The sequence below is a fragment of the Zosterops lateralis genome, assembly GCF_965231275.1.
Source record: "Zosterops lateralis genome assembly, chromosome: 3".
In the NCBI taxonomy this organism is placed as follows: domain Eukaryota; kingdom Metazoa; phylum Chordata; class Aves; order Passeriformes; family Zosteropidae; genus Zosterops; species Zosterops lateralis.
Genome location: NC_139764.1, coordinates 98,811,823 through 98,829,803, shown reverse-complemented (window position 1 = coordinate 98,829,803; position 17,981 = coordinate 98,811,823). Strand labels below are relative to the sequence as shown.

At 46.5% G+C, this 17,981-nt stretch overlaps 1 protein-coding gene across 1 annotated transcript in view; it reads right to left on the bottom strand.

Moving 5' to 3' along the window:
- The window catches only part of GRHL1 (grainyhead like transcription factor 1), a 41,297-nt gene extending 27,835 nt beyond the window's left edge, over positions 1 to 13,462 (bottom strand). The window contains exons 1-8 of the mRNA XM_083858343.1: positions 13,363 to 13,462; positions 9,682 to 9,868; positions 6,621 to 6,691; positions 4,731 to 5,121; positions 3,889 to 3,965; positions 2,952 to 3,108; positions 2,363 to 2,474; positions 1,306 to 1,400 (exon numbers count right to left, since the gene is read on the bottom strand). Coding sequence (XP_083714469.1) covers positions 1,306 to 1,400; positions 2,363 to 2,474; positions 2,952 to 3,108; positions 3,889 to 3,965; positions 4,731 to 5,121; positions 6,621 to 6,691; positions 9,682 to 9,868; positions 13,363 to 13,382 — 1,110 coding nt within the window. The 5' untranslated portion in view covers positions 13,383 to 13,462. The remainder of the gene's footprint in view (positions 1 to 1,305; positions 1,401 to 2,362; positions 2,475 to 2,951; positions 3,109 to 3,888; positions 3,966 to 4,730; positions 5,122 to 6,620; positions 6,692 to 9,681; positions 9,869 to 13,362) is intronic.
- Positions 13,463 to 17,981: the final 4,519 nt, after the last annotated feature.

Genomic DNA, 17,981 nt, shown 5'->3' with positions numbered 1-17,981 from the left:
AGTGAAGTGCTCCATGTTTTAGAAATTCTGTCAGCCTTTTAGCATCCTCCAGCAGATAAGGCCCCCCCTGCCAGCCCTCTCAACCTGACTGAAGCCTAATCTGGTGAAAAGGGAATCCTGGCACCCAACACCAGCCTCACAAGTAATGTCCCACAGGCTGCAAAGAAGCACTTTCGGCAGCAGCATACACACAGCTCCTCACTGCTGTCTCCTAAGCATCCCAAACTTCTCCTACAGAGCTGAAACCTAACAGCAGTCCCCATACAACATTTTCTCCACAGCCCTTGTGCAGGACAGAGAACTATTTGCGGTGACACCAAGCTCTGTGCAGTGACACCAGCCCTTGCTCTTCCTGCAGAGCACACACAGCTCCAGAGAAGGACCTGTGTTTGCTGAGAATTCCCATGTCCCCCCAAGCCAGGGTCTCCCTAGACATGGCACTCTGCAGTCATCAGTCTTTTTCCCCATGATACTGGTGACTATTGGTACTGCTTGCTGGTACCAGTTACTAGGTACTGCCAAGGAAACAGCCAGTCTCAAAAAACGGATGGAAACTATTCCAAATTTTTAAAGAAAATCCAGGCAGTAATGAAATTCTCGAAAGAAAACTCCCTCGCTTTGACTCCAGCAACTAACCAGTGAGAAATGCCTTTAGAACTGAGTTGGCTCCATGCTTTGACCTGCTTTCCTTGAACCTAGAAGCTGAACAAGCCTTTTTTCCAGAAGCCAGAGTGGCTCAAACAGTTAGCTACTAGCTAGGGAAGCTTCCTGTACCTACACACCTACAAAAGCACCCACAGTTCTGAGGAAAGATCAAACCAGAGTTCACCAGGAGGTTGCTCTACTTTGAAATAGGTCACTGGGTGTTGGGATGTGCGGTTTAAGCAACACATGCTTTGGGAGCTCAGAGGCCACAGCTGCTCCCTCTCTGGTGAAGGCAAGCCCATGGCTGGAGCCAGCAGGTGCCCCCTGGCCCCCACGGGGACCCTTGGGGAGGTGGTGCTCAGTGCCAAGCCCAGCTACACTCCATCACACCGCCACCTGCTCAGGACACGCTCAGGGCTTCCTTCTGTCAGTGCATGTCTCTCAGGGAGCCACTTCTGCCAAGAACCCTACAGCGGTTGCAAAGCTCTCCCAGTTGCACATGCAAACCCTCTTAAGAAATAGCCAGAAGGTTTTGCCTAATGTAGGAGAGTAAACAAACTTGTTACATGCTAATCACTAGGTAGGCCACACACCCTTCCCTTCCCCCAGCCAGCCCCTGAATCTGCTAAAAGGACAGGAAATATAATAATGGTCACATACCTTTGCTTCCTCGTTGATGTCCCAGGTGAAGGATATGGCATTGTACGCGATCTCCTCGATGTTGCTGATGGTGTTGAAGCTTTCCTTGTAGTCAGCTGTTAGAAAGAAGGGTTCATGAGGGAGAGGAAGAGGAGATATCACCTGAATCCTTAAATCACTTGGAACAGCCAGAAACTGTAACTCTTCAGCAGCCCCTTGGGGGCAAAAAAAGCTGAACTGTACCTTAGGAATGGATCTTTAAAGAGGTTGGAAATGGTTCTCACACACAAAAAATCCTCAACAAAAAGGGGGAAGGAGAAAAATGGGACTTGCAAAAATTCTAAACTAGAAAACCCAGTGAGAAAGGCATCTTAAGTATCACGTGTTCTGTGCCATAACATGCTATGTGCGGGAAACTCTACCCTGTATGGCAAGGACATAAGCTCTCAATAAAACTCCTTCAATAACAAACAAAGATTTGCATCGCGTCTGCTTTAAGTGCCAAGTGATTAATCCCTGCTTTGATTCACAGAAGGAAGGGACGAGGAGCACAACCCAGCCTTCAGCCAGAGAAGGCTGGAACCCAGCCAGCCTCAGCCTTGTCTGTAGGCAAGTGGAAATTTGCAGTGTTTTCTTTTTTTACATGTACCAAAGATGAGTTGTGAGCAAAGCTGTGGGAAGGAGGATCATTAGTCTTGAGGTTTTTCTATGAGGATCTTGTCCTTTGAAGAAACACAGTATTTAGGACAGCCACTGGGACTACAAGCTGTGATTTAGCTACAAGCATCAGGATATCCTAAAAAAACCTGTTGTCTGTAGGGGACTGTTGGATCTCCCAATAAAAAACCCCAAACCCCACCAATCAAAATCCTCCAAAAAAATCAGCCTCTTTAATGAGTCTTAAAAACTACAGCATTAACTCCAAGCAAACACAAACTGTCTTCGGGCTTTCAGCGAAACTATGGATAGCAGAGAGTGATCCAGAAGTTCCTTAAAATAACAAAGCTTTGGCAGAAAACTGAACCTTGCCAAGGAATTAGGTCTGAAGTTTGACATCAGCAATGAGAGTGTTCCTTACCTATGTCAATGCATCTTTGTTTGGCTGTGTGCTGTCTTGAGTGCCAGTATTTCCAGTGCCTGAGCTGATCTTCCCTTGTTTTGTCTTCAGCAAACACAACCATAATAACACTCTGAAAGAAGAGAGGGAGAGATTAAATAAAAAACAAACGAACAAATACATGAAAGAAAAATAGAGGAAAGGCCAGAGAATACATTTGGTTTGGAGCTTTAGGCTTTCCCACTTGAGGCACCACAGTATACCTGTATACCTATACAGTATATTGCTGCCAAACAGGAAGGCAGACAACAGCACTTTCTGGGTCATAAACAGAGATGAGAAGAACTGCTCTCCTAACTAGAATTCAAGGATCTCATTCCAGGTGTTGCATCACCTTTACACAAGTGCTGACACTACTTCTTAACAGTCTGAGCCAGGCTGGGTTGGTCTGGCAGCAGGTGGACAGCAAAGGAATGAACACTGACGTAAGAGCGCAGGTAAGCTGGCCTTTGTGCTGATGCTCTGGTCTAGATTACTGCACTTTGGGAGAGTTTAAGGTTACCATCATACACACCCTCCTTCCCAAGAAACCACAAGTGCTGCCACTCACTCGGACTTTACTGATGGGGTGATGGATTCCTTCAGTGCTGCTGACTTCTTTCAGTGTGATTGGGTAAAATTGACCTTTATTCAGGTAAGTCATTGTGCTGTCCCCAGGCTTCTGTCGGAGAGACTTGGAGGCTTCCAGAGTGTATTCAAAGTTATTCCTATAGAGTGAAGAGTGTAGTGATTGCTAAGGCATTTTCCTGGAAAGCTGATTAAACCTTCCACATTTAATTTGGAGAAATTCCAAAGTCGTTAGTTGACTCATTAAGCCATCAACAGGCAAAGAAGTTGCAAAACAGGATGAGCCCCTTTTTCAACCATTTCCTTCATGAATGAACATTTAAGAGAAGCTCTTGGCAAGCTAAATCCTAAGACGTATCAGCAGGTGAGACTGGAAGGTCCCTATTCAGGCTTGTGAGCAGCACGCTGCTCTCATGGAACAGAAAAGTATCTATTAGCAATTTAATTAAATGCACAACCTAATAAGCTACTCAGTGGCCACTGCCCTCTTGGTCAACTGCAAACTAATTAGCTCCCCTCCTCTGGAGTTCAGATGAGTTTTAGTTCTCCTGTTTCTGCTGTAGATTTCCAGCAGAGTGAGAGCAAGACAAGCAGACCAGGGAGGGGGGCACAGCTGGAAGCAAATTCCCAGACACCACTGCACCTTCCCTTGGGACACAGATTTGGCGCAAGGACCATAACTGAAGCTGGGTGGTATTTCCCATACTATAGGTAGTTTTCCTTAAAATGTTTGTTTTCTTTAAAGCTACAATTTTCAACTGTGAAATTCAAATAAGCAGATATAATTGTGGGTTTGAGATCCACAAGCCCCCCCAAAATCCACCTGTGACTTGGTGCAAATTGGCATGAGTTGTACTGCTTGCTCATGGACAACTAAGAGAATAGGAGGATACAGGAAAATGAGGGCCTTAAATCATTACCCAGAAATGCTGTCAAAAACATAATCTTCTGAATTCATGTTGGCCATTCGGAGATTCAGTTCAGTAGGAAAGAAAACCTGGAGTAGACAAAACAACAATTAACATTGTAGCAACAAAAAAATTCAGTATTAAATAGATGCTCCTTATCATGGAACTCCTGTCAGGCAAATTGTTCACCAGATAATAACTGATTTTTGGTTTGAACAAACAGGACACTTAAACTGTTTTAATCCAAAACTTTTGGGTGTCAGCTAAGCACAACATCTCGTAAGCCTTCCAAGTCAGCTTAGGGCAAAGTTTTAACACTTTCCCAAGGGCAAATCTCAAAGGGCATAGCTACACAGCTCCTTGAGGTTTGGCTTAAAAACATCAAAACATGGTTACACCGCTATTTTCAGTTGGTATCATAAAACAAAATTCACAGATTTTCTCACTCAAGGGCCCTACATAATCCAACTGTTTTCCATGGACACACACCACACCTAGAAACTGGCAGTAAGGAAGCTTACATACAGTCGCTTCAGTTTGGTACCTGCAAAGGCACCACCAAGTGCCGAACTCTTGCAAAACCTGGCTCTATGGATTGAGATAACTATTTCAACACCCTGCAAGCCAAAGCCTCTGTCACTAGTAAGATTCGTCATTTGCTTTTGATAATGATTTCGTGTTGTGAAGGTTTTATTTACTAAGTTTTAACTATGCACCTTTCTGAGAAAGTCTTCTATTTCTAAGCCACTGGACAGATTCCTGGCTCATGTAACAAGAACAGCTAAAGACAGAATTGGATCTCTCCACCCAGATCAAGACACACACACACACAGAGCAACTGCCTCTCTTGGTACCTCTTGCACACCCTCCTTGAAAGTCTCTGAGAAGGTGGAGTCCGGTGTCCGCCTCTGGGAGTTCTGGGGCTGGGTGTTGGAAGTGAACTGGTCAGGGGTGAGGTTCCTGTCGAAGACCACCACGCGCTCGGGCGGCTCTGGGTGGTACACGCTGGGCGGGATGCCCACAGCAAAGCCATGGGGCTGCGTCTCTGTTTTGATGGAATGCGTGGGCATCGTGGCAATGGAAACGGTCACCGTCGTGTCAGGGGTGGTCAGGTGGCCTCGCTTGTCCATGCCCATCTGGGGGGTATGTGGAAGGACAATATTGAAAGGCACATTTTTCAGAACCTGGACTCTGTTTTCTCCAGTGGAAATGAGCGACTGTTCTGTCACATTTGGGATGCTGTTCCTTAAAAGGGCAAAAAGAAATCAGGCATAAATTATACAGCTTATTTTCTCATTGAACAAGAGCTAGAGAAGCTTTTCAGCCTTTTGGATAAGGACAGCTGACACAAACTCTCCTGCTTGTGCAAAACAGCTCAATCCTAACCTGAAAAGCTGAGAAACTCATTAAAAAAACCCCAGAACTCCTCTCCCACTGTTAACCATCCCACTTTGGAGATGAATTACCCTGGAGCAAAGGGTGAGGGTTCACAGCCCAGATCCTCACTGCTTGGAAAACAGCAGTCCAAAACGAAGCACTTCCCACCACACACCGGCAGACACAGGCTCCACAAAGCTGCTCTTTGGCAGAGGGAGAAGGACTGACAGCAAGGTTGCTGCTCCTCTGCCCCAGGACTGTGCACCACACAGGAAGCACTAGTAGGAAAATTACACCCCTCGTTTCATGCACAACCCCCCAAGAAAATCCACACCAAGACTCCTGGGAGTGGTTTGCATAACTCACCACTCTCCACCCCACCACACTCATTTCTGCCAGGACAACACTGTGATCTGTGGCTGAGCTGACATAGCTAGTAGCCACTAAGTCAGCCTGCCCTCCCTTTCTCTCTCCCCACAAAGTGGTCCTGCCCTCTCCTTTACACCAATTCTGACATTCCCCTGCCTCCTGGATGAGCCAGTTCAGCTTGCCTGGCTGGCAAAAAATGAGCCACCTTTTCTTTCCCTGTTTGGTGATGGATCAGTGTGAGACCCAATCTGGTCCAAGAGGTGCAGTGGGAACATATGGCTGGGAACCAGCCTGCTTTTCTTCACAAGAAGTCACCCCAGCAGCTCAGCCAGACCACAAAACCTCACCTCAGGTCCTTAAAGCATTCTAGTCTGTCCAAAGGAAGAGAGGATGGTAGGATTAGAAGCCTGGCTTGAGTGAACTTCCCATTTGTTATATTCACCTAATCGGGATCATCTGCTTTGGAGGCACAAGAGAAGGAAGGCAGGCAGGGGAAGAAAGATAGAAGTTCCAGAGGATATAAAGGAAGTCCCCTAAAAATACAAAACCAAATCACAAGTACTTGGAAGTCCTTCCCAACTGGCCCACACATGAAACAGCAACACTGCTGCTGCCTGAGAACAAAAATCAGCAGAGAGCTACTGAAGTAACTGCATAAAAAATGAGAAGTGTCACCAGTCACCACAGCCTGGGGGTGCCTGCACTACCAGGCTGTGCCTAATGTTAGAGAGCAGCTTTTGCCTGGCTGACTATATGACATCAGCACACTAAAAGTAGATAGATGTCATTGAGCAGCAGTTTGAGCCCCAACTCTCCACACCATGGTTCAATCCCCACCCTGTTCCTGGGGGCAACACAGGAATCTGAGGCACAGAGTAAAAGCTAACCACTTCTCCTTCCAGCACATCACCACAGTGCAGCAAGTTACCTTCTTTCAGCAGCTTTGATGGTGTAGGAGGGAAGGGAGGAAACAGAGAAGCAACAATAATAAATAATACCTTTTGTTATGGTCTTGTTCCGGATGTTCTACCTCAGGCTTAGCTGTTGAAGATCTCCTCTCCCTTGGAACCTGGGAAATTTAAGACATAATATAATTCTATTCTTCGTCCCATACAAAAAAAAAAAAAAAAAAAAAACTCCTTAAAATTTGCTTTGGATGCCAGTCATTATTTGCATTACAGCTTAACCCATGCTCACATGGCTTTGGGATGCCAGGCCAACCCCAGGAGATGCCCCACAGATCCCTATGTAGCCAACTCAGTCACCTGTGTCAGCCCCAAGCTCTTGCCAGCACCAGGTGAGAACACCAGTACAGAAAACCATCCATCCATGGCTGGAGCATCACTACTGGGGTGAGCAGGACCAAGAAGATTTCCCAAGGTTTGCTGGCAGTGCAGGTTCTCCCCTCTGCAGGCTATCAAGAGTTCAGCTTGCTGGATGAGCTCAAAGCTTGTGAAAGGATGCTGATCAATACCATTTCCCCAAGGACATGTGCTCTCTAGGCCGTTCCCTCTAAGACCACTTGAGGCTCTCCTTTCTCCTCAGTGATCAGGGAATTTGGGGAGCATCACGTCCAATAAGCATATTGAGATACTACAGCTCATATTTGTGCATGGCCACACAAAACACACTGGCCCAAACTATATTAAATCTTTTATAAACAAAATGTTTAAGATTTTGAGCTGAATTTAAGACAGCTCAGTATTGCTCCTTGTATTTTATGCTACGGACAGCATTTGCCCTGAAAATACAACATCAATCAATGCCCATGTACATGCCATTTTCCTGCTGCACTGCAAGGCCAAGGCACACAGGAGAAGGTGAACTATTGGAGCTGTGGTGGCTCAGTTCCTTGCATGGAGCACATAATCAGTACTCCAGCAACCCAAAAAGCTCTTGCAGCTGCTGGCACAAGCCCGTAGTGCTCAGGTCCCCTCAGCCACACAGCAAGTTCACACAAGCTCTCCTGCCAACCCACACGTAAGGCCCAGGACTTTTGTCACCCTCATCACGCCTCCTGAATGAGCAAAGCAAACATCTTCTGGTGTGTGTACAGAGGAGTGAACTCCCACCACTCTCCTCCACTGAAATCTGCTCAGATCCTGCCAGCCTGGGTCCAGGGTGAGGAACCACCACTTCAGCATGAACACAAAGGCTGAGGGCACACTGGCACAAACAGTTCTTCTCTACACAGCCCTGCCTGAAAATTATGTCCTCGTTCTTACACATTACCTGGAATCCCCAGAAACACCAGAACTGTTAAGATTCCCCACAGCAAACAGCAAAATTTAGAGAACCTCTAGCTGGAGACTGCTGGGAGGCAAACACCAGTCACCAAAAAAGAAGGGTTTTCCGAGCTGCATTTGGCCAATACCTCCAAAAGAATTTTTAACAAAAATTTGTTTCCTATAAGGCCTTACTAACCACAGTTATGCAAGCCCAGTAGTCAGATGGAAGGAAAGAAAAGGTTTTTGGTTTTACTGTTTTGTGTTTTTAATAGGAAGGTGATCTCATCAGCTGCCTTTAATATGCAGAAGGGGCGTATTAGAAATGCCTCGACGTCATCCCTCTATAAGATTACTCCACAACAGCCCTCAATAAATCTTTCAACTTCCAGCCATTCTGCTTTACCCAAGTGTGTAGCATACCTGTTCTTCCACCAATTTTTTCTATACACCCACTGATACCCAAACATAAGAAGAAACCCTGAATTAGGCATTAATGTACAGCAAATCCCTTCTGCTTTGCCGAGCATGGAGGATCAACATCAACATTCTTTTTGTAATCGGCAGGTTTAGAAATCAAAATTGATCTTGTGGATTAAAATTGCTCTGGTGAAAGCATATTGTTGAGTTTTTTTGGTTTTTTTTCCCAAAAGCATAGCAAGCACAAGTACAAAGCAGAAAGGTGGTTTTCTCACAAAACTAGCTGAATAACATCCACATCAGTGAGTCTGTGGCATTTTGTTGTATGTGGAGTGTTAATCTCCATATTAAGCATTACAAGAATATTTCAATATGTAAGACATGTTCAACTCTTAAAAGGGCAGGCAAGAGTTTTGTCTGTGCCAGGCAATCTCTCCTAGCGCTTGAAGAACATAACTGAGGCTGGCAACTGCACTCACTACCTGTTAAAAGACACAAGCCACAGTGCCAGGCAGGAGAGCCAAGTCAGCCTCCTGGCCTTCCTGCACGCTCAGCAAAGAAAAAACAGGCACCTCCACCTGGTGAGCCACGCCACCATAACACATAAGGCATCTCAACACAAGCAGGACCCCTCCCTGCCTGGAAATGCCTGCTGGTCTCCACTGACCTGGCTAGAGATAACTACCCTCGCTTATACTTTTGGTATTCAGGAAACAAAGCTCAGCAAAATGCACTCCATGCAGACCAGAATGTTCTCTGACTACTCAGTTCAGCTGTGAGCATCTAGGAAGGCACATGTACCCAAGAAGACCACAAACACTGGGGAAGACAATCACTGCTATCAAAGGATTAACAGATTACAGCAGTCAAAGCTCACTGAGGGTTAGAGGGATGCAGACAGCAACTCTTTCAGGTGGACACTTCTGCCCCACATACCACCAAAAACCTGTAATTGTATCTTAGTACCAGCTGAGCCTAAAGTAACACAACAAGGCCCCAGCAAAACCCAAAGGTCCACCAGAAAAGGGATCATGTGAGTAAAAGGAGTTTCTTTCTCCATGTATATTTATATTCAGAGAGGGATACAGTCCTAAAATGTCATTCTTTATGACTATTTCTATAACACATTGCCTCTTGCAGAACCTGGGGTCAACAGAAAAAGTGCTACTCAAGTTGAAAAGTAGCAAAGTGCTTAACTTTTAGATCAAGATCTGGGGATCTTATTTTACAGAGCTAAAAATAAAACAAAATTTCAGCACAAGAGACATAGGTTTTTTTTCAATTTAAAACCCACATTGTTTAAAATCCTTGTAATCTGTTCACAGCTTATGTAAAATCCTCTAGCAAATGACACCTTTTCCACAGGTGGAACACAAGCTCTGCTGGCTGCCAGAGCAAACCCACACCAATGTACCTTGTAGTAATCATAGAGCAGTCCAAGGGCAGCTGCACTGTCTTCGTCCCCATTGATGCTCATCATAGCTTTGGTAGCTGCTGTGAGGGGATTTTCAAGAAAAGTTTTCCAGGCCTCATCTTCGTTGGTGTAAGGACGTCTCTGAGAGTAGAGTGAGTCATTCTGAAGAACCAACACGGGTCTTTTACTTGAATCATAAAAAAGAAGAAATAAAAAGAAGCCACCTGTTAGAACATATGAGAACCATTCAAAATTAGCTGCCCCAGTTTCACGGGGTTCATATTCTGATTCAGTGTACTGCAAGGATTAGTCAACACAAAAAGCCTAGAAACTTAATTCTGATCTCACTCATGCTCAGAGTAAATCAGGATTAATTTGGCCAAACTCAGATGGATTACACTAGCCTCTACAAAAAGATAAAGCCATGTAAGAGTACAACTGACCTGCTCATGCTCTGAATCCAACCCAGAAAGAGTTATTCACTTTCTAGCCAAACACCTACGACGCCTCCAGTACATCCTATGTAACACTGCCAAGCTACAACCTGACCCAGTCATGTGGAACCAGAAAATGTGTATTAATGAAACATCACTTTTCTCCAGTGCTTTCAAATGTCTTCACTCTCAGATCTAAAAACACCACCTAGAAGCTACTGATAAGTTACAGATGACATAGGGAAATTGGTAAAGGGGAGTTCAAATTAATTTGGCAGTGTTTTTTTCTGACAAGGGAAAAAAGAATCAACTTACTGTCTGGTTACTGCTGAAAAAAAATCCAGCACACATACTCAAATGAGTGAAGAAAAAGGAAAAAAATCTGAGTTACTCCCTTTGTGCTATAGTATGTATATAAAAAATTGTATTTACGCTGAACATTTGGAGATTGCTGGGAACCAACAAACCCCAAAATGGCTTGGACATTCTGTTCATGGACAAAAGCAAGATGTGTAGAAAATGTTGTCCTGCCAGCCTAGACAACTTAATATTTTTTGGTTCTATTGGTAAAACATATGCTGCTTCATCTTTTAAGTCAGCTCAAGATAATGTTTAAATCTGACTTTTGAAACAGTTCAGTTTTCTTTCCAGTCCAAGTTTAACATTAGTTTACTGCAGATGAGCTGGGGGAGAAGGGGAGGCTTTTTTATTTTCCTTAATAATCCCAAACAACATTTTTAGTGAATTGGTCATAGTTAAAATAGAAAAGTAATTATTTAAAATCAACTAATCCCACAGAAAGTCCTCCACCACCTTCACATCCTTCTCCTAGTAGTGAATCCTTCTTTTCATCTATTTACCCAGATACATTCAGAGACTGAAGTATACCACAAATACAAAAAGTTGTGAAATAGAAAGTTGTGAAATACTCTAATCACTATAAGCAGCTTAGCAGTATCCTACATTTATCACCACCTTCTACCAAAAAGATTGCAAAGCAAATTACGCATTCAATGTTTTATCAGTTACACAAGTCACCCCACTGAGCTGCCATCGGACAGCCTGGCTGAGCTGAAGGCACTGAAAGCAAGTGGGAGTTTCCAGGACTCATAAGAGCCCTTCATGGCCATAAATCAGTATTATGTAGTTAGAAGAAGAGCAAACAAAAATGACAAAAGAGACAAGTTTTTGCGCCAAGCCCTTTCTTCAGGTCTTCATAGGTATTTGTGTACACACTGACACAGACACCCAAAGGCAGATACCTCTGGAATTGAGAGCAGCTACTTTCTATCAAAACTAAGGTGACCCAGAGAAGACAAAGCAGAATATTCTTTAAGGACCCGGTACAAGCTCCTGTTCTTATACAATATGATAAAAGAAACTTCGAATTTCCATAGCAAAGGGGAAAATCCTCCACTTAAACTCACTCACAGAGAAAAAGGCAGCTGAAGTAACCTGGGTGCAGCTCCCTTGATCCATCCCCGCCAAGCTGAAGGGCTAAGTCAGCCTTGCTGAACTCACAAGACCACTAAGCTGATTACCTCCAGCAACACAACACTCACACGGGAAGGGAAAATAGTGAGACAGAACCAAAAACAGTGAGAACAAAAGCACTAAATAACCAGAAGCCTAGTGAATGCAAGATCTATGTATGTTTGTGTGATTTCTTTGCCATTGAAACACCCAAATTCAATGCACATTGCCCTACAGGTAACCCACCCACCCCAGAAAGCACAGAAAAAGTTATCTACAGAATGATCAAGAAAAGTACAATGTTTGGCAGGAACTCACTCCTTTAGGAGAACCACAGCTTCTTTCAAGAAAATGAGAACGTGTTAATAAGAGAAGGCAAACACATTTTTTTTCCTAAGTTTTGTAAGGTAACTGGCATGCTGGTCTGCTCACAGAGTAGTAGAAGTTCAGCAGAGGCAGAAAATTAAGCTTCACACAGCAGTTCTAATAATTTCCCAATTTTACTTTGCACATGACCACAGTGGAAGCAGACGAACACTACAAAAAGCACAGACTCTCTCTTTGCCTTTGAGGCTTCCCCAGCCTCCGGTGTTGTGTGTTCAGACCACAGAAACTATTCCTCCTTCCCTCACTGATGCAGGACCAGCCGTGCTGTCTCTCACCCTGCAATTTACCGTGTGAGGCTGAGCGCTGCCAGCCGTGCTGTGCCTGCCCCTGACAGAGCACACACCTCTAACGCTGGGGCAGCGCCGAGCACTCCTGTCACTGCCGTCTGCGTGCCAGAAAACCCCAGTGCAGTACCCAACTCTACAGTCCCCTCTGCTGAGTGTCACTGGAAATAAAAACACCCGTGAAAACTCCCAACCGCACGCATGAGTTAGCGAGCTGCTGCACAGGAGTCCTCTTCCTAGAAAGTGGCACGTTGAAACAAAAAGTTGGGTTTAAAATCCTACACGTTCCCTAGGAAAAGAGTGCATTTGAGTCACTGATCATTCAAAGTATAGAAATTTTAAAATCGGTTCTTGATGTCAAATCACTTCAGCGTTTACCCCATTCTCTGGCACTCGGGTGTCCACTGTCAGCAGAGGGACACGGTGACAAGTGCGGCAACAGACCCGAGTCCGTAAACACAGCCTGGGATCCGCTTGAAGGCGACGTCTCGTACTCAACACCAAAGAGTTACGGAATACACACACCTCGAGCTCGGTTTAACTCTTTCAGGACCCGGTTTCGGCTACTCCGGGGTGGTCGCGGCCGAGCCGGCCGGCACCCGCCCTTACCTGCCGAAGTCCACCTTGCCCGAGGGATGCGCCTCGTAGAAGTCCATGGGGGCGGCTGCGGCCGCCGGGCAGCGGCGCGGGGGCTCGGCCCGGCTCGCTGGGCCCGGCAGCTCCTCCCGACGGCGCGGCCGCCGCCGCCACCGCCCGCATTTAAGGCGCGGCCCGGCGGGCGGGGGGCGGCCCACGCCCCGCTGCGGTGTCGGGTTTCAAAGCCGGCCCGGCCCCGCCGCTCGCCCCGCGGGGCGGGGTGGCCGCCGGGGTCGCCCCGCTGCCGGCCGGGCCCCCCTCCCCGGGCCGGGCCCCCGCTCCCCCCGCACCGCCCCGCCGCGCCTCCGGGCGCTCCCCCGAGGGAGAGCAGCCGGGGGGGCGGGCCCCGACAGCGGCCGCTCCGGCCCGGCCCCCGGGCGGCGAGCCCCTCGCGCGCAGCCCCTCGGCGGGGCGGCGGCACCGGTCGGACCGGCCGCGGTACTTCTTCCCCCGCCCCGCTCACTCACTTGTCGTAGTCCTGTGTCATGTCTGGCGGAGGAGCGGGCGGCAGGACTGGCCGGGCGGGTCGGGAGGAGCAGCGCCGCGCACCCGCCGCTCCGACGAGTTTTGTCGGCTCCTCTCGCCCGCTCAGGTGCTCCCGCAGCCGCAGGTGGACGCGCACCGCGCCGCGCCTCCCATTGGCTGCCGCCGCCCGAGGGGCGGGGCCACCGCGCCCCCATTGGCCGGGAGGGCTCGGGGGCGGGGCCGGCGCCGTGAGGGCTCCGGGGGCCGGGGCGGCGGCGGCGCAGGGCCCGGAGAGAGCGAGGGGAGAGGAGAGAGCGAGCGAGGGGAGAGCCCGGAGCGGCCCTCACGGCCCCAGCCGGACACTGCGATCCTTCTCGTTCTAGAAATGGGAGTCCCTTCTCCCTCTCTCCCCTGCCATGTAGCTTTATTTCTTTTTCATGTACTACACCCACTTTAGGAAAATCTAAACTCGTCACAACCGTGTGAATTATCTTTACTCTAGTCTTAAGCGGCGCCACGGAAGGTTGAGGTTGGGCATGAGGAGGAACTTCTCTGCAGAAGGAGCGATTAGACACTGAAACTCCGGAGGTGCCCCGGGAGGTGGCGGCCCCCTGGTCCAGGCGGTTTTTAAGAAAAGGCAGGATGTGGCACTCAGGGCTCCGGTCCAGCTGACAGGGCAGTGCTCGGCCATAGGTTGGACGCGATGGTCTCAGATACGCCGGAAAAGATAATTGATTCTGTGAATTTGCACAAGCACCGCACCAGCTGCTAAAGGGCAGCAGATCCATTCGTTGCCTCTCAGATGAGCCCAGGCTTGGGGAGCAAGGGACACTTACAATGTGGTTAGTGCTGAAACTTGCATCAAAATGCTCCAGTGTAGCACCAGCAGCAGCAGCACAAACATCAGATTTATCCAAAGTGGCATGCATGAAGTTAAATCAGAGAGATCTTGAGTTTCTCCTTGGGAAATAAGGGTGGGAGGTTGCTTGTCTAAGTAACAAGTTGAATCAAACCCATATAGCAACAGCGCTATCTATCATATGTCAAGATGCTTCAGATAGCTACTGTAATTTAAAAGTATGCTCACTAATAAGAGGTCTCTCCTTCTAGGTCAAAATCTCTTCCCTATTTGTATAGGATATACTCCAGTGCAAAATTATAGAAGAACAATTCAACCAGCCAACCGAAGGAAATATGAAACTGAAGACAAACTTTAACTAAGGGTCTAATCCTGGAAGTTGCTTAATATCCTCTGACTGGATTACAGCTAGTGTTCTAAAAACAAATGCTTTGTTTGGATCTGCAAACATTGCCATTAGGATGGCAGAAGATAAATACCAATACTGAAGTAGGATCTTGCTCTACAAACTGAAATGAACTGATGTAAATTGTTCTTTATGACATGCAGTAAAAGGTATTCTATATTTTTAACCCATCTTTAAAATCTAATTCAAAATTACATAGAAGAAATTTCTTATCTGATCTCACATATGAAAAAAATACTGTCATCTGATTAGGAGGTTGGAAAGTTACATTTTTCCAAACAAGTATAACTTGCTTTGTTTCCGATACAAATTACAAAACCAGCTCAAAATCGCAAGTACTGGGAAGGACTGCTGATGTTCTCGGGTGTCATTCACTCTTCATGCTCCCTGCTTCATTTCATAGAATTCTGGGATGTGCAGATGCAATGGCTGCTCTTTGGCACAGGTGCACACTTTTCATTAACAATAAAATATAATACTGCCCTGTAAGCGTAGGTGACCCAGATGCAGGATGTGCTGAAGTTCAGTCACATGTTTATATTACACCCCAACTGCTAAAATGTTAGTGGTGTGCCACACTTGATATTCTGCTTGAGTTTACCATGATTTTATTCCAAATATCTCAAAGCTGTTTGTCTCTGCAAAAGGGATGCCTTTTCTTAACAGCCTGATCCAGCGATGAAAACTTGGTTATCACCATAGCAATCACTTCCACATTCAGGAGACAATGATATAAACACCGGATTGTGACACCGCTGACTAATCTGCCGGTCACAATCTAGACTCTGCAACACCACTTGTAGGTGTATTTATGTGATGTCACTAACTGGGTTGCATCACCACCAAGTAAAATCAGGCAAGAAGCACAAAGGGATTTAGCAGAGCTTTGGCTGGGGCATAAAGCCATGCCAGCCTGGTGGGGCAGTGCTCTGGTAGGACTTCCTCTGCCCTGTGCTGACTGGCCTTCCCTCCAACTTCTTCCTTCTCTCAGCCCTTTCACCTCAAATTCACTGCTCTCCTCCACCTCTCATGCCCTTCCCTTAACCTTTCCCTCTGCCTCAGTCTTTCCTACTGCATTCTCCTTCCCCTCTTCACACATTCATTTCCTCTTAAATGAATCCCACTCAAAACATACAAGGAACCCCACCACACTCATACATCACTGGCACCCATCAGGTCTCCCACTGTCTCATCATGCTTGGCCTCTCTGCAGTCTGTCTTTTGACATCGCTGTGTAGAGAAACTGGGATTTATTCTGGACAAGAATTAGCTACTGTTATGACTTACCTAACAAATATGGGTTTAAAATCTCATACCTGATAATTATCATATACATGGTCTGGTCATTCACACCTGTGTAATAAACAAACAAGTTGCATCAGGTTTGTGGCAGTACTTTTGATTTCACAAAACACGGCAGGGAGTCAAAACAAGAATCTTTTTGCTTAATCTGAAACCCTAACATACAACAGCTGGGCTGCAGAGCTGGATGTAAAGAGCAGGGAAGCTCCTGTGCTTTCTATTACACAGCACACCAGGCAAGCTTTCCTTCTCTGCCAACAGGCCTCTGGTCGCTAAGGATAGACCTGGAAAAGTGAGCTCAAAGCTGACCACTGAGCCTTGCAGAATGAGCCTGGAAACAACAAAGAGATTAAACAGGAAAAGAAAGAAAAGCCCAGACAGAGTTTTCATGAACTCAGTGGAAAGTGAGGCAAAAGAAGGCACAGTGAAAAGAAACAGACAAGTGATAGTGGAAAAGGAAGCTGGAAATGCCTTTTAAGAAAGATATGGAAAAAAGCTGAGGGGGAAAAGATATAGTAATGAACAAAAGCACAATGTGTGAAATATTGAACAAAGAAACAGTTTGCTTTCTGCTTCAGTCATATCCCTGTATGCAATCTTGCAAACATTGCTTTAAGAGTCCCCTTTTTGATTCTGTGTTTATCCCTAAAGATAATGTCAATACTGTTAAAAGGATACAGACTACTCCGGGTCAAGAGATGCAGTTCCATCAGCCGGACTGAGGACACTGAATTTACTACAATATAAATTCACCAATTTTGCAGAAGCCTATATATTAAAAAAGAAAGTCAGCCTGAAACCTAAAAATTTATTAATGATAAAATCTTTAGCGTGTCATCTGGTTTCACTGAGCACTTACCATCTTTGACCAGCATTGTGCTTCCTCTGGGACTGACTGCTGTATCCACAGGTCCTGCCACACGGGCCCATACTGGTAGCAAGAGAACAGTGTGAGCAGGCCCTTTGCTGCCCAGTGTTCCCTGCCCAACCCACTTTGCTCCACAGCATGGAACCCACACAGCTGCCTCGTCTGAGGTACAAATGCCCCAGGTCTCAGTTCAGGAAACAATGGTTTGCCACAATTTTATATCAACACAGCAGGACAGAGGCACCCCAGGATCACAACATAGGCACCGAATGTGCTTGGTGACATTGTCACGAGGCAACAGCAGGGTCTGCAGCTGGTGAGCAAAGCCACTGCTGGGACAACAGGGTGGTCCATGAGCTGACACAGATGACTTTTACAATAGAGAGCAGCCATATGAGATTACCAGAGGAAAAGTGCTTGTATTTTCTTCTAAAACCACCTGATGTACTGCTGGAGGCAGAATGTAGATGCCGAGGGCAGGGGAGGCGTGTTCTGGCTCTGGAAATGCTGCCATTAGCAGTTGTACAAGGGCAGCAGTAACCTCACGTGAGGACACCTGCCTCCATCTCCTGTTCTGGTAAGCCTTACTCACTCTTGTTCACAATTTCAGCAGCATCCTAGCAAAAGGCACCAGTGAGAGATCTTTCACATATGCCTGTTTCCACATCTTGGCATCTCCATTATGCTCTCTCTCATCTAACCTGGCCAGGAACAAAGAGCTTCACACATGAGGAGCAGCAGAACCAGTAACTGTGGAGGAGATGCTGGAAAGCAAGCATCCTGCATTTAGCAGAAGGACAAATGTGGTGAGAGACACTGCTGCAACCAACCCACACCCTTACATGCTCAGCCAGGAAATATGTACAACCATATGTGCTGGGAAGCCCATTCCATTTTGGATCAAAATAGAAGATTCGTTACACAGAGTTATCCTGACTTTTCTCTGCCTGTGAAGGATAAAACTTACTCAACCTGACATGGGGAAAGGACAGATGATCTAGGGGGCAGACACCTTATTTAGAGATTTAACAGATCCAGAATTTACCTGTCCCAAAAGCCCTGTGGGTCCTGGCTCTTCTGCTCCCAGCCCTGCAAGAGCATCCTCTTGAGAACTTATTACAATATCCTGAATTTTTGTTCAGAACATGCATAAGTCTTATTTGTCCAAAACAGGAGAAAAGTCATT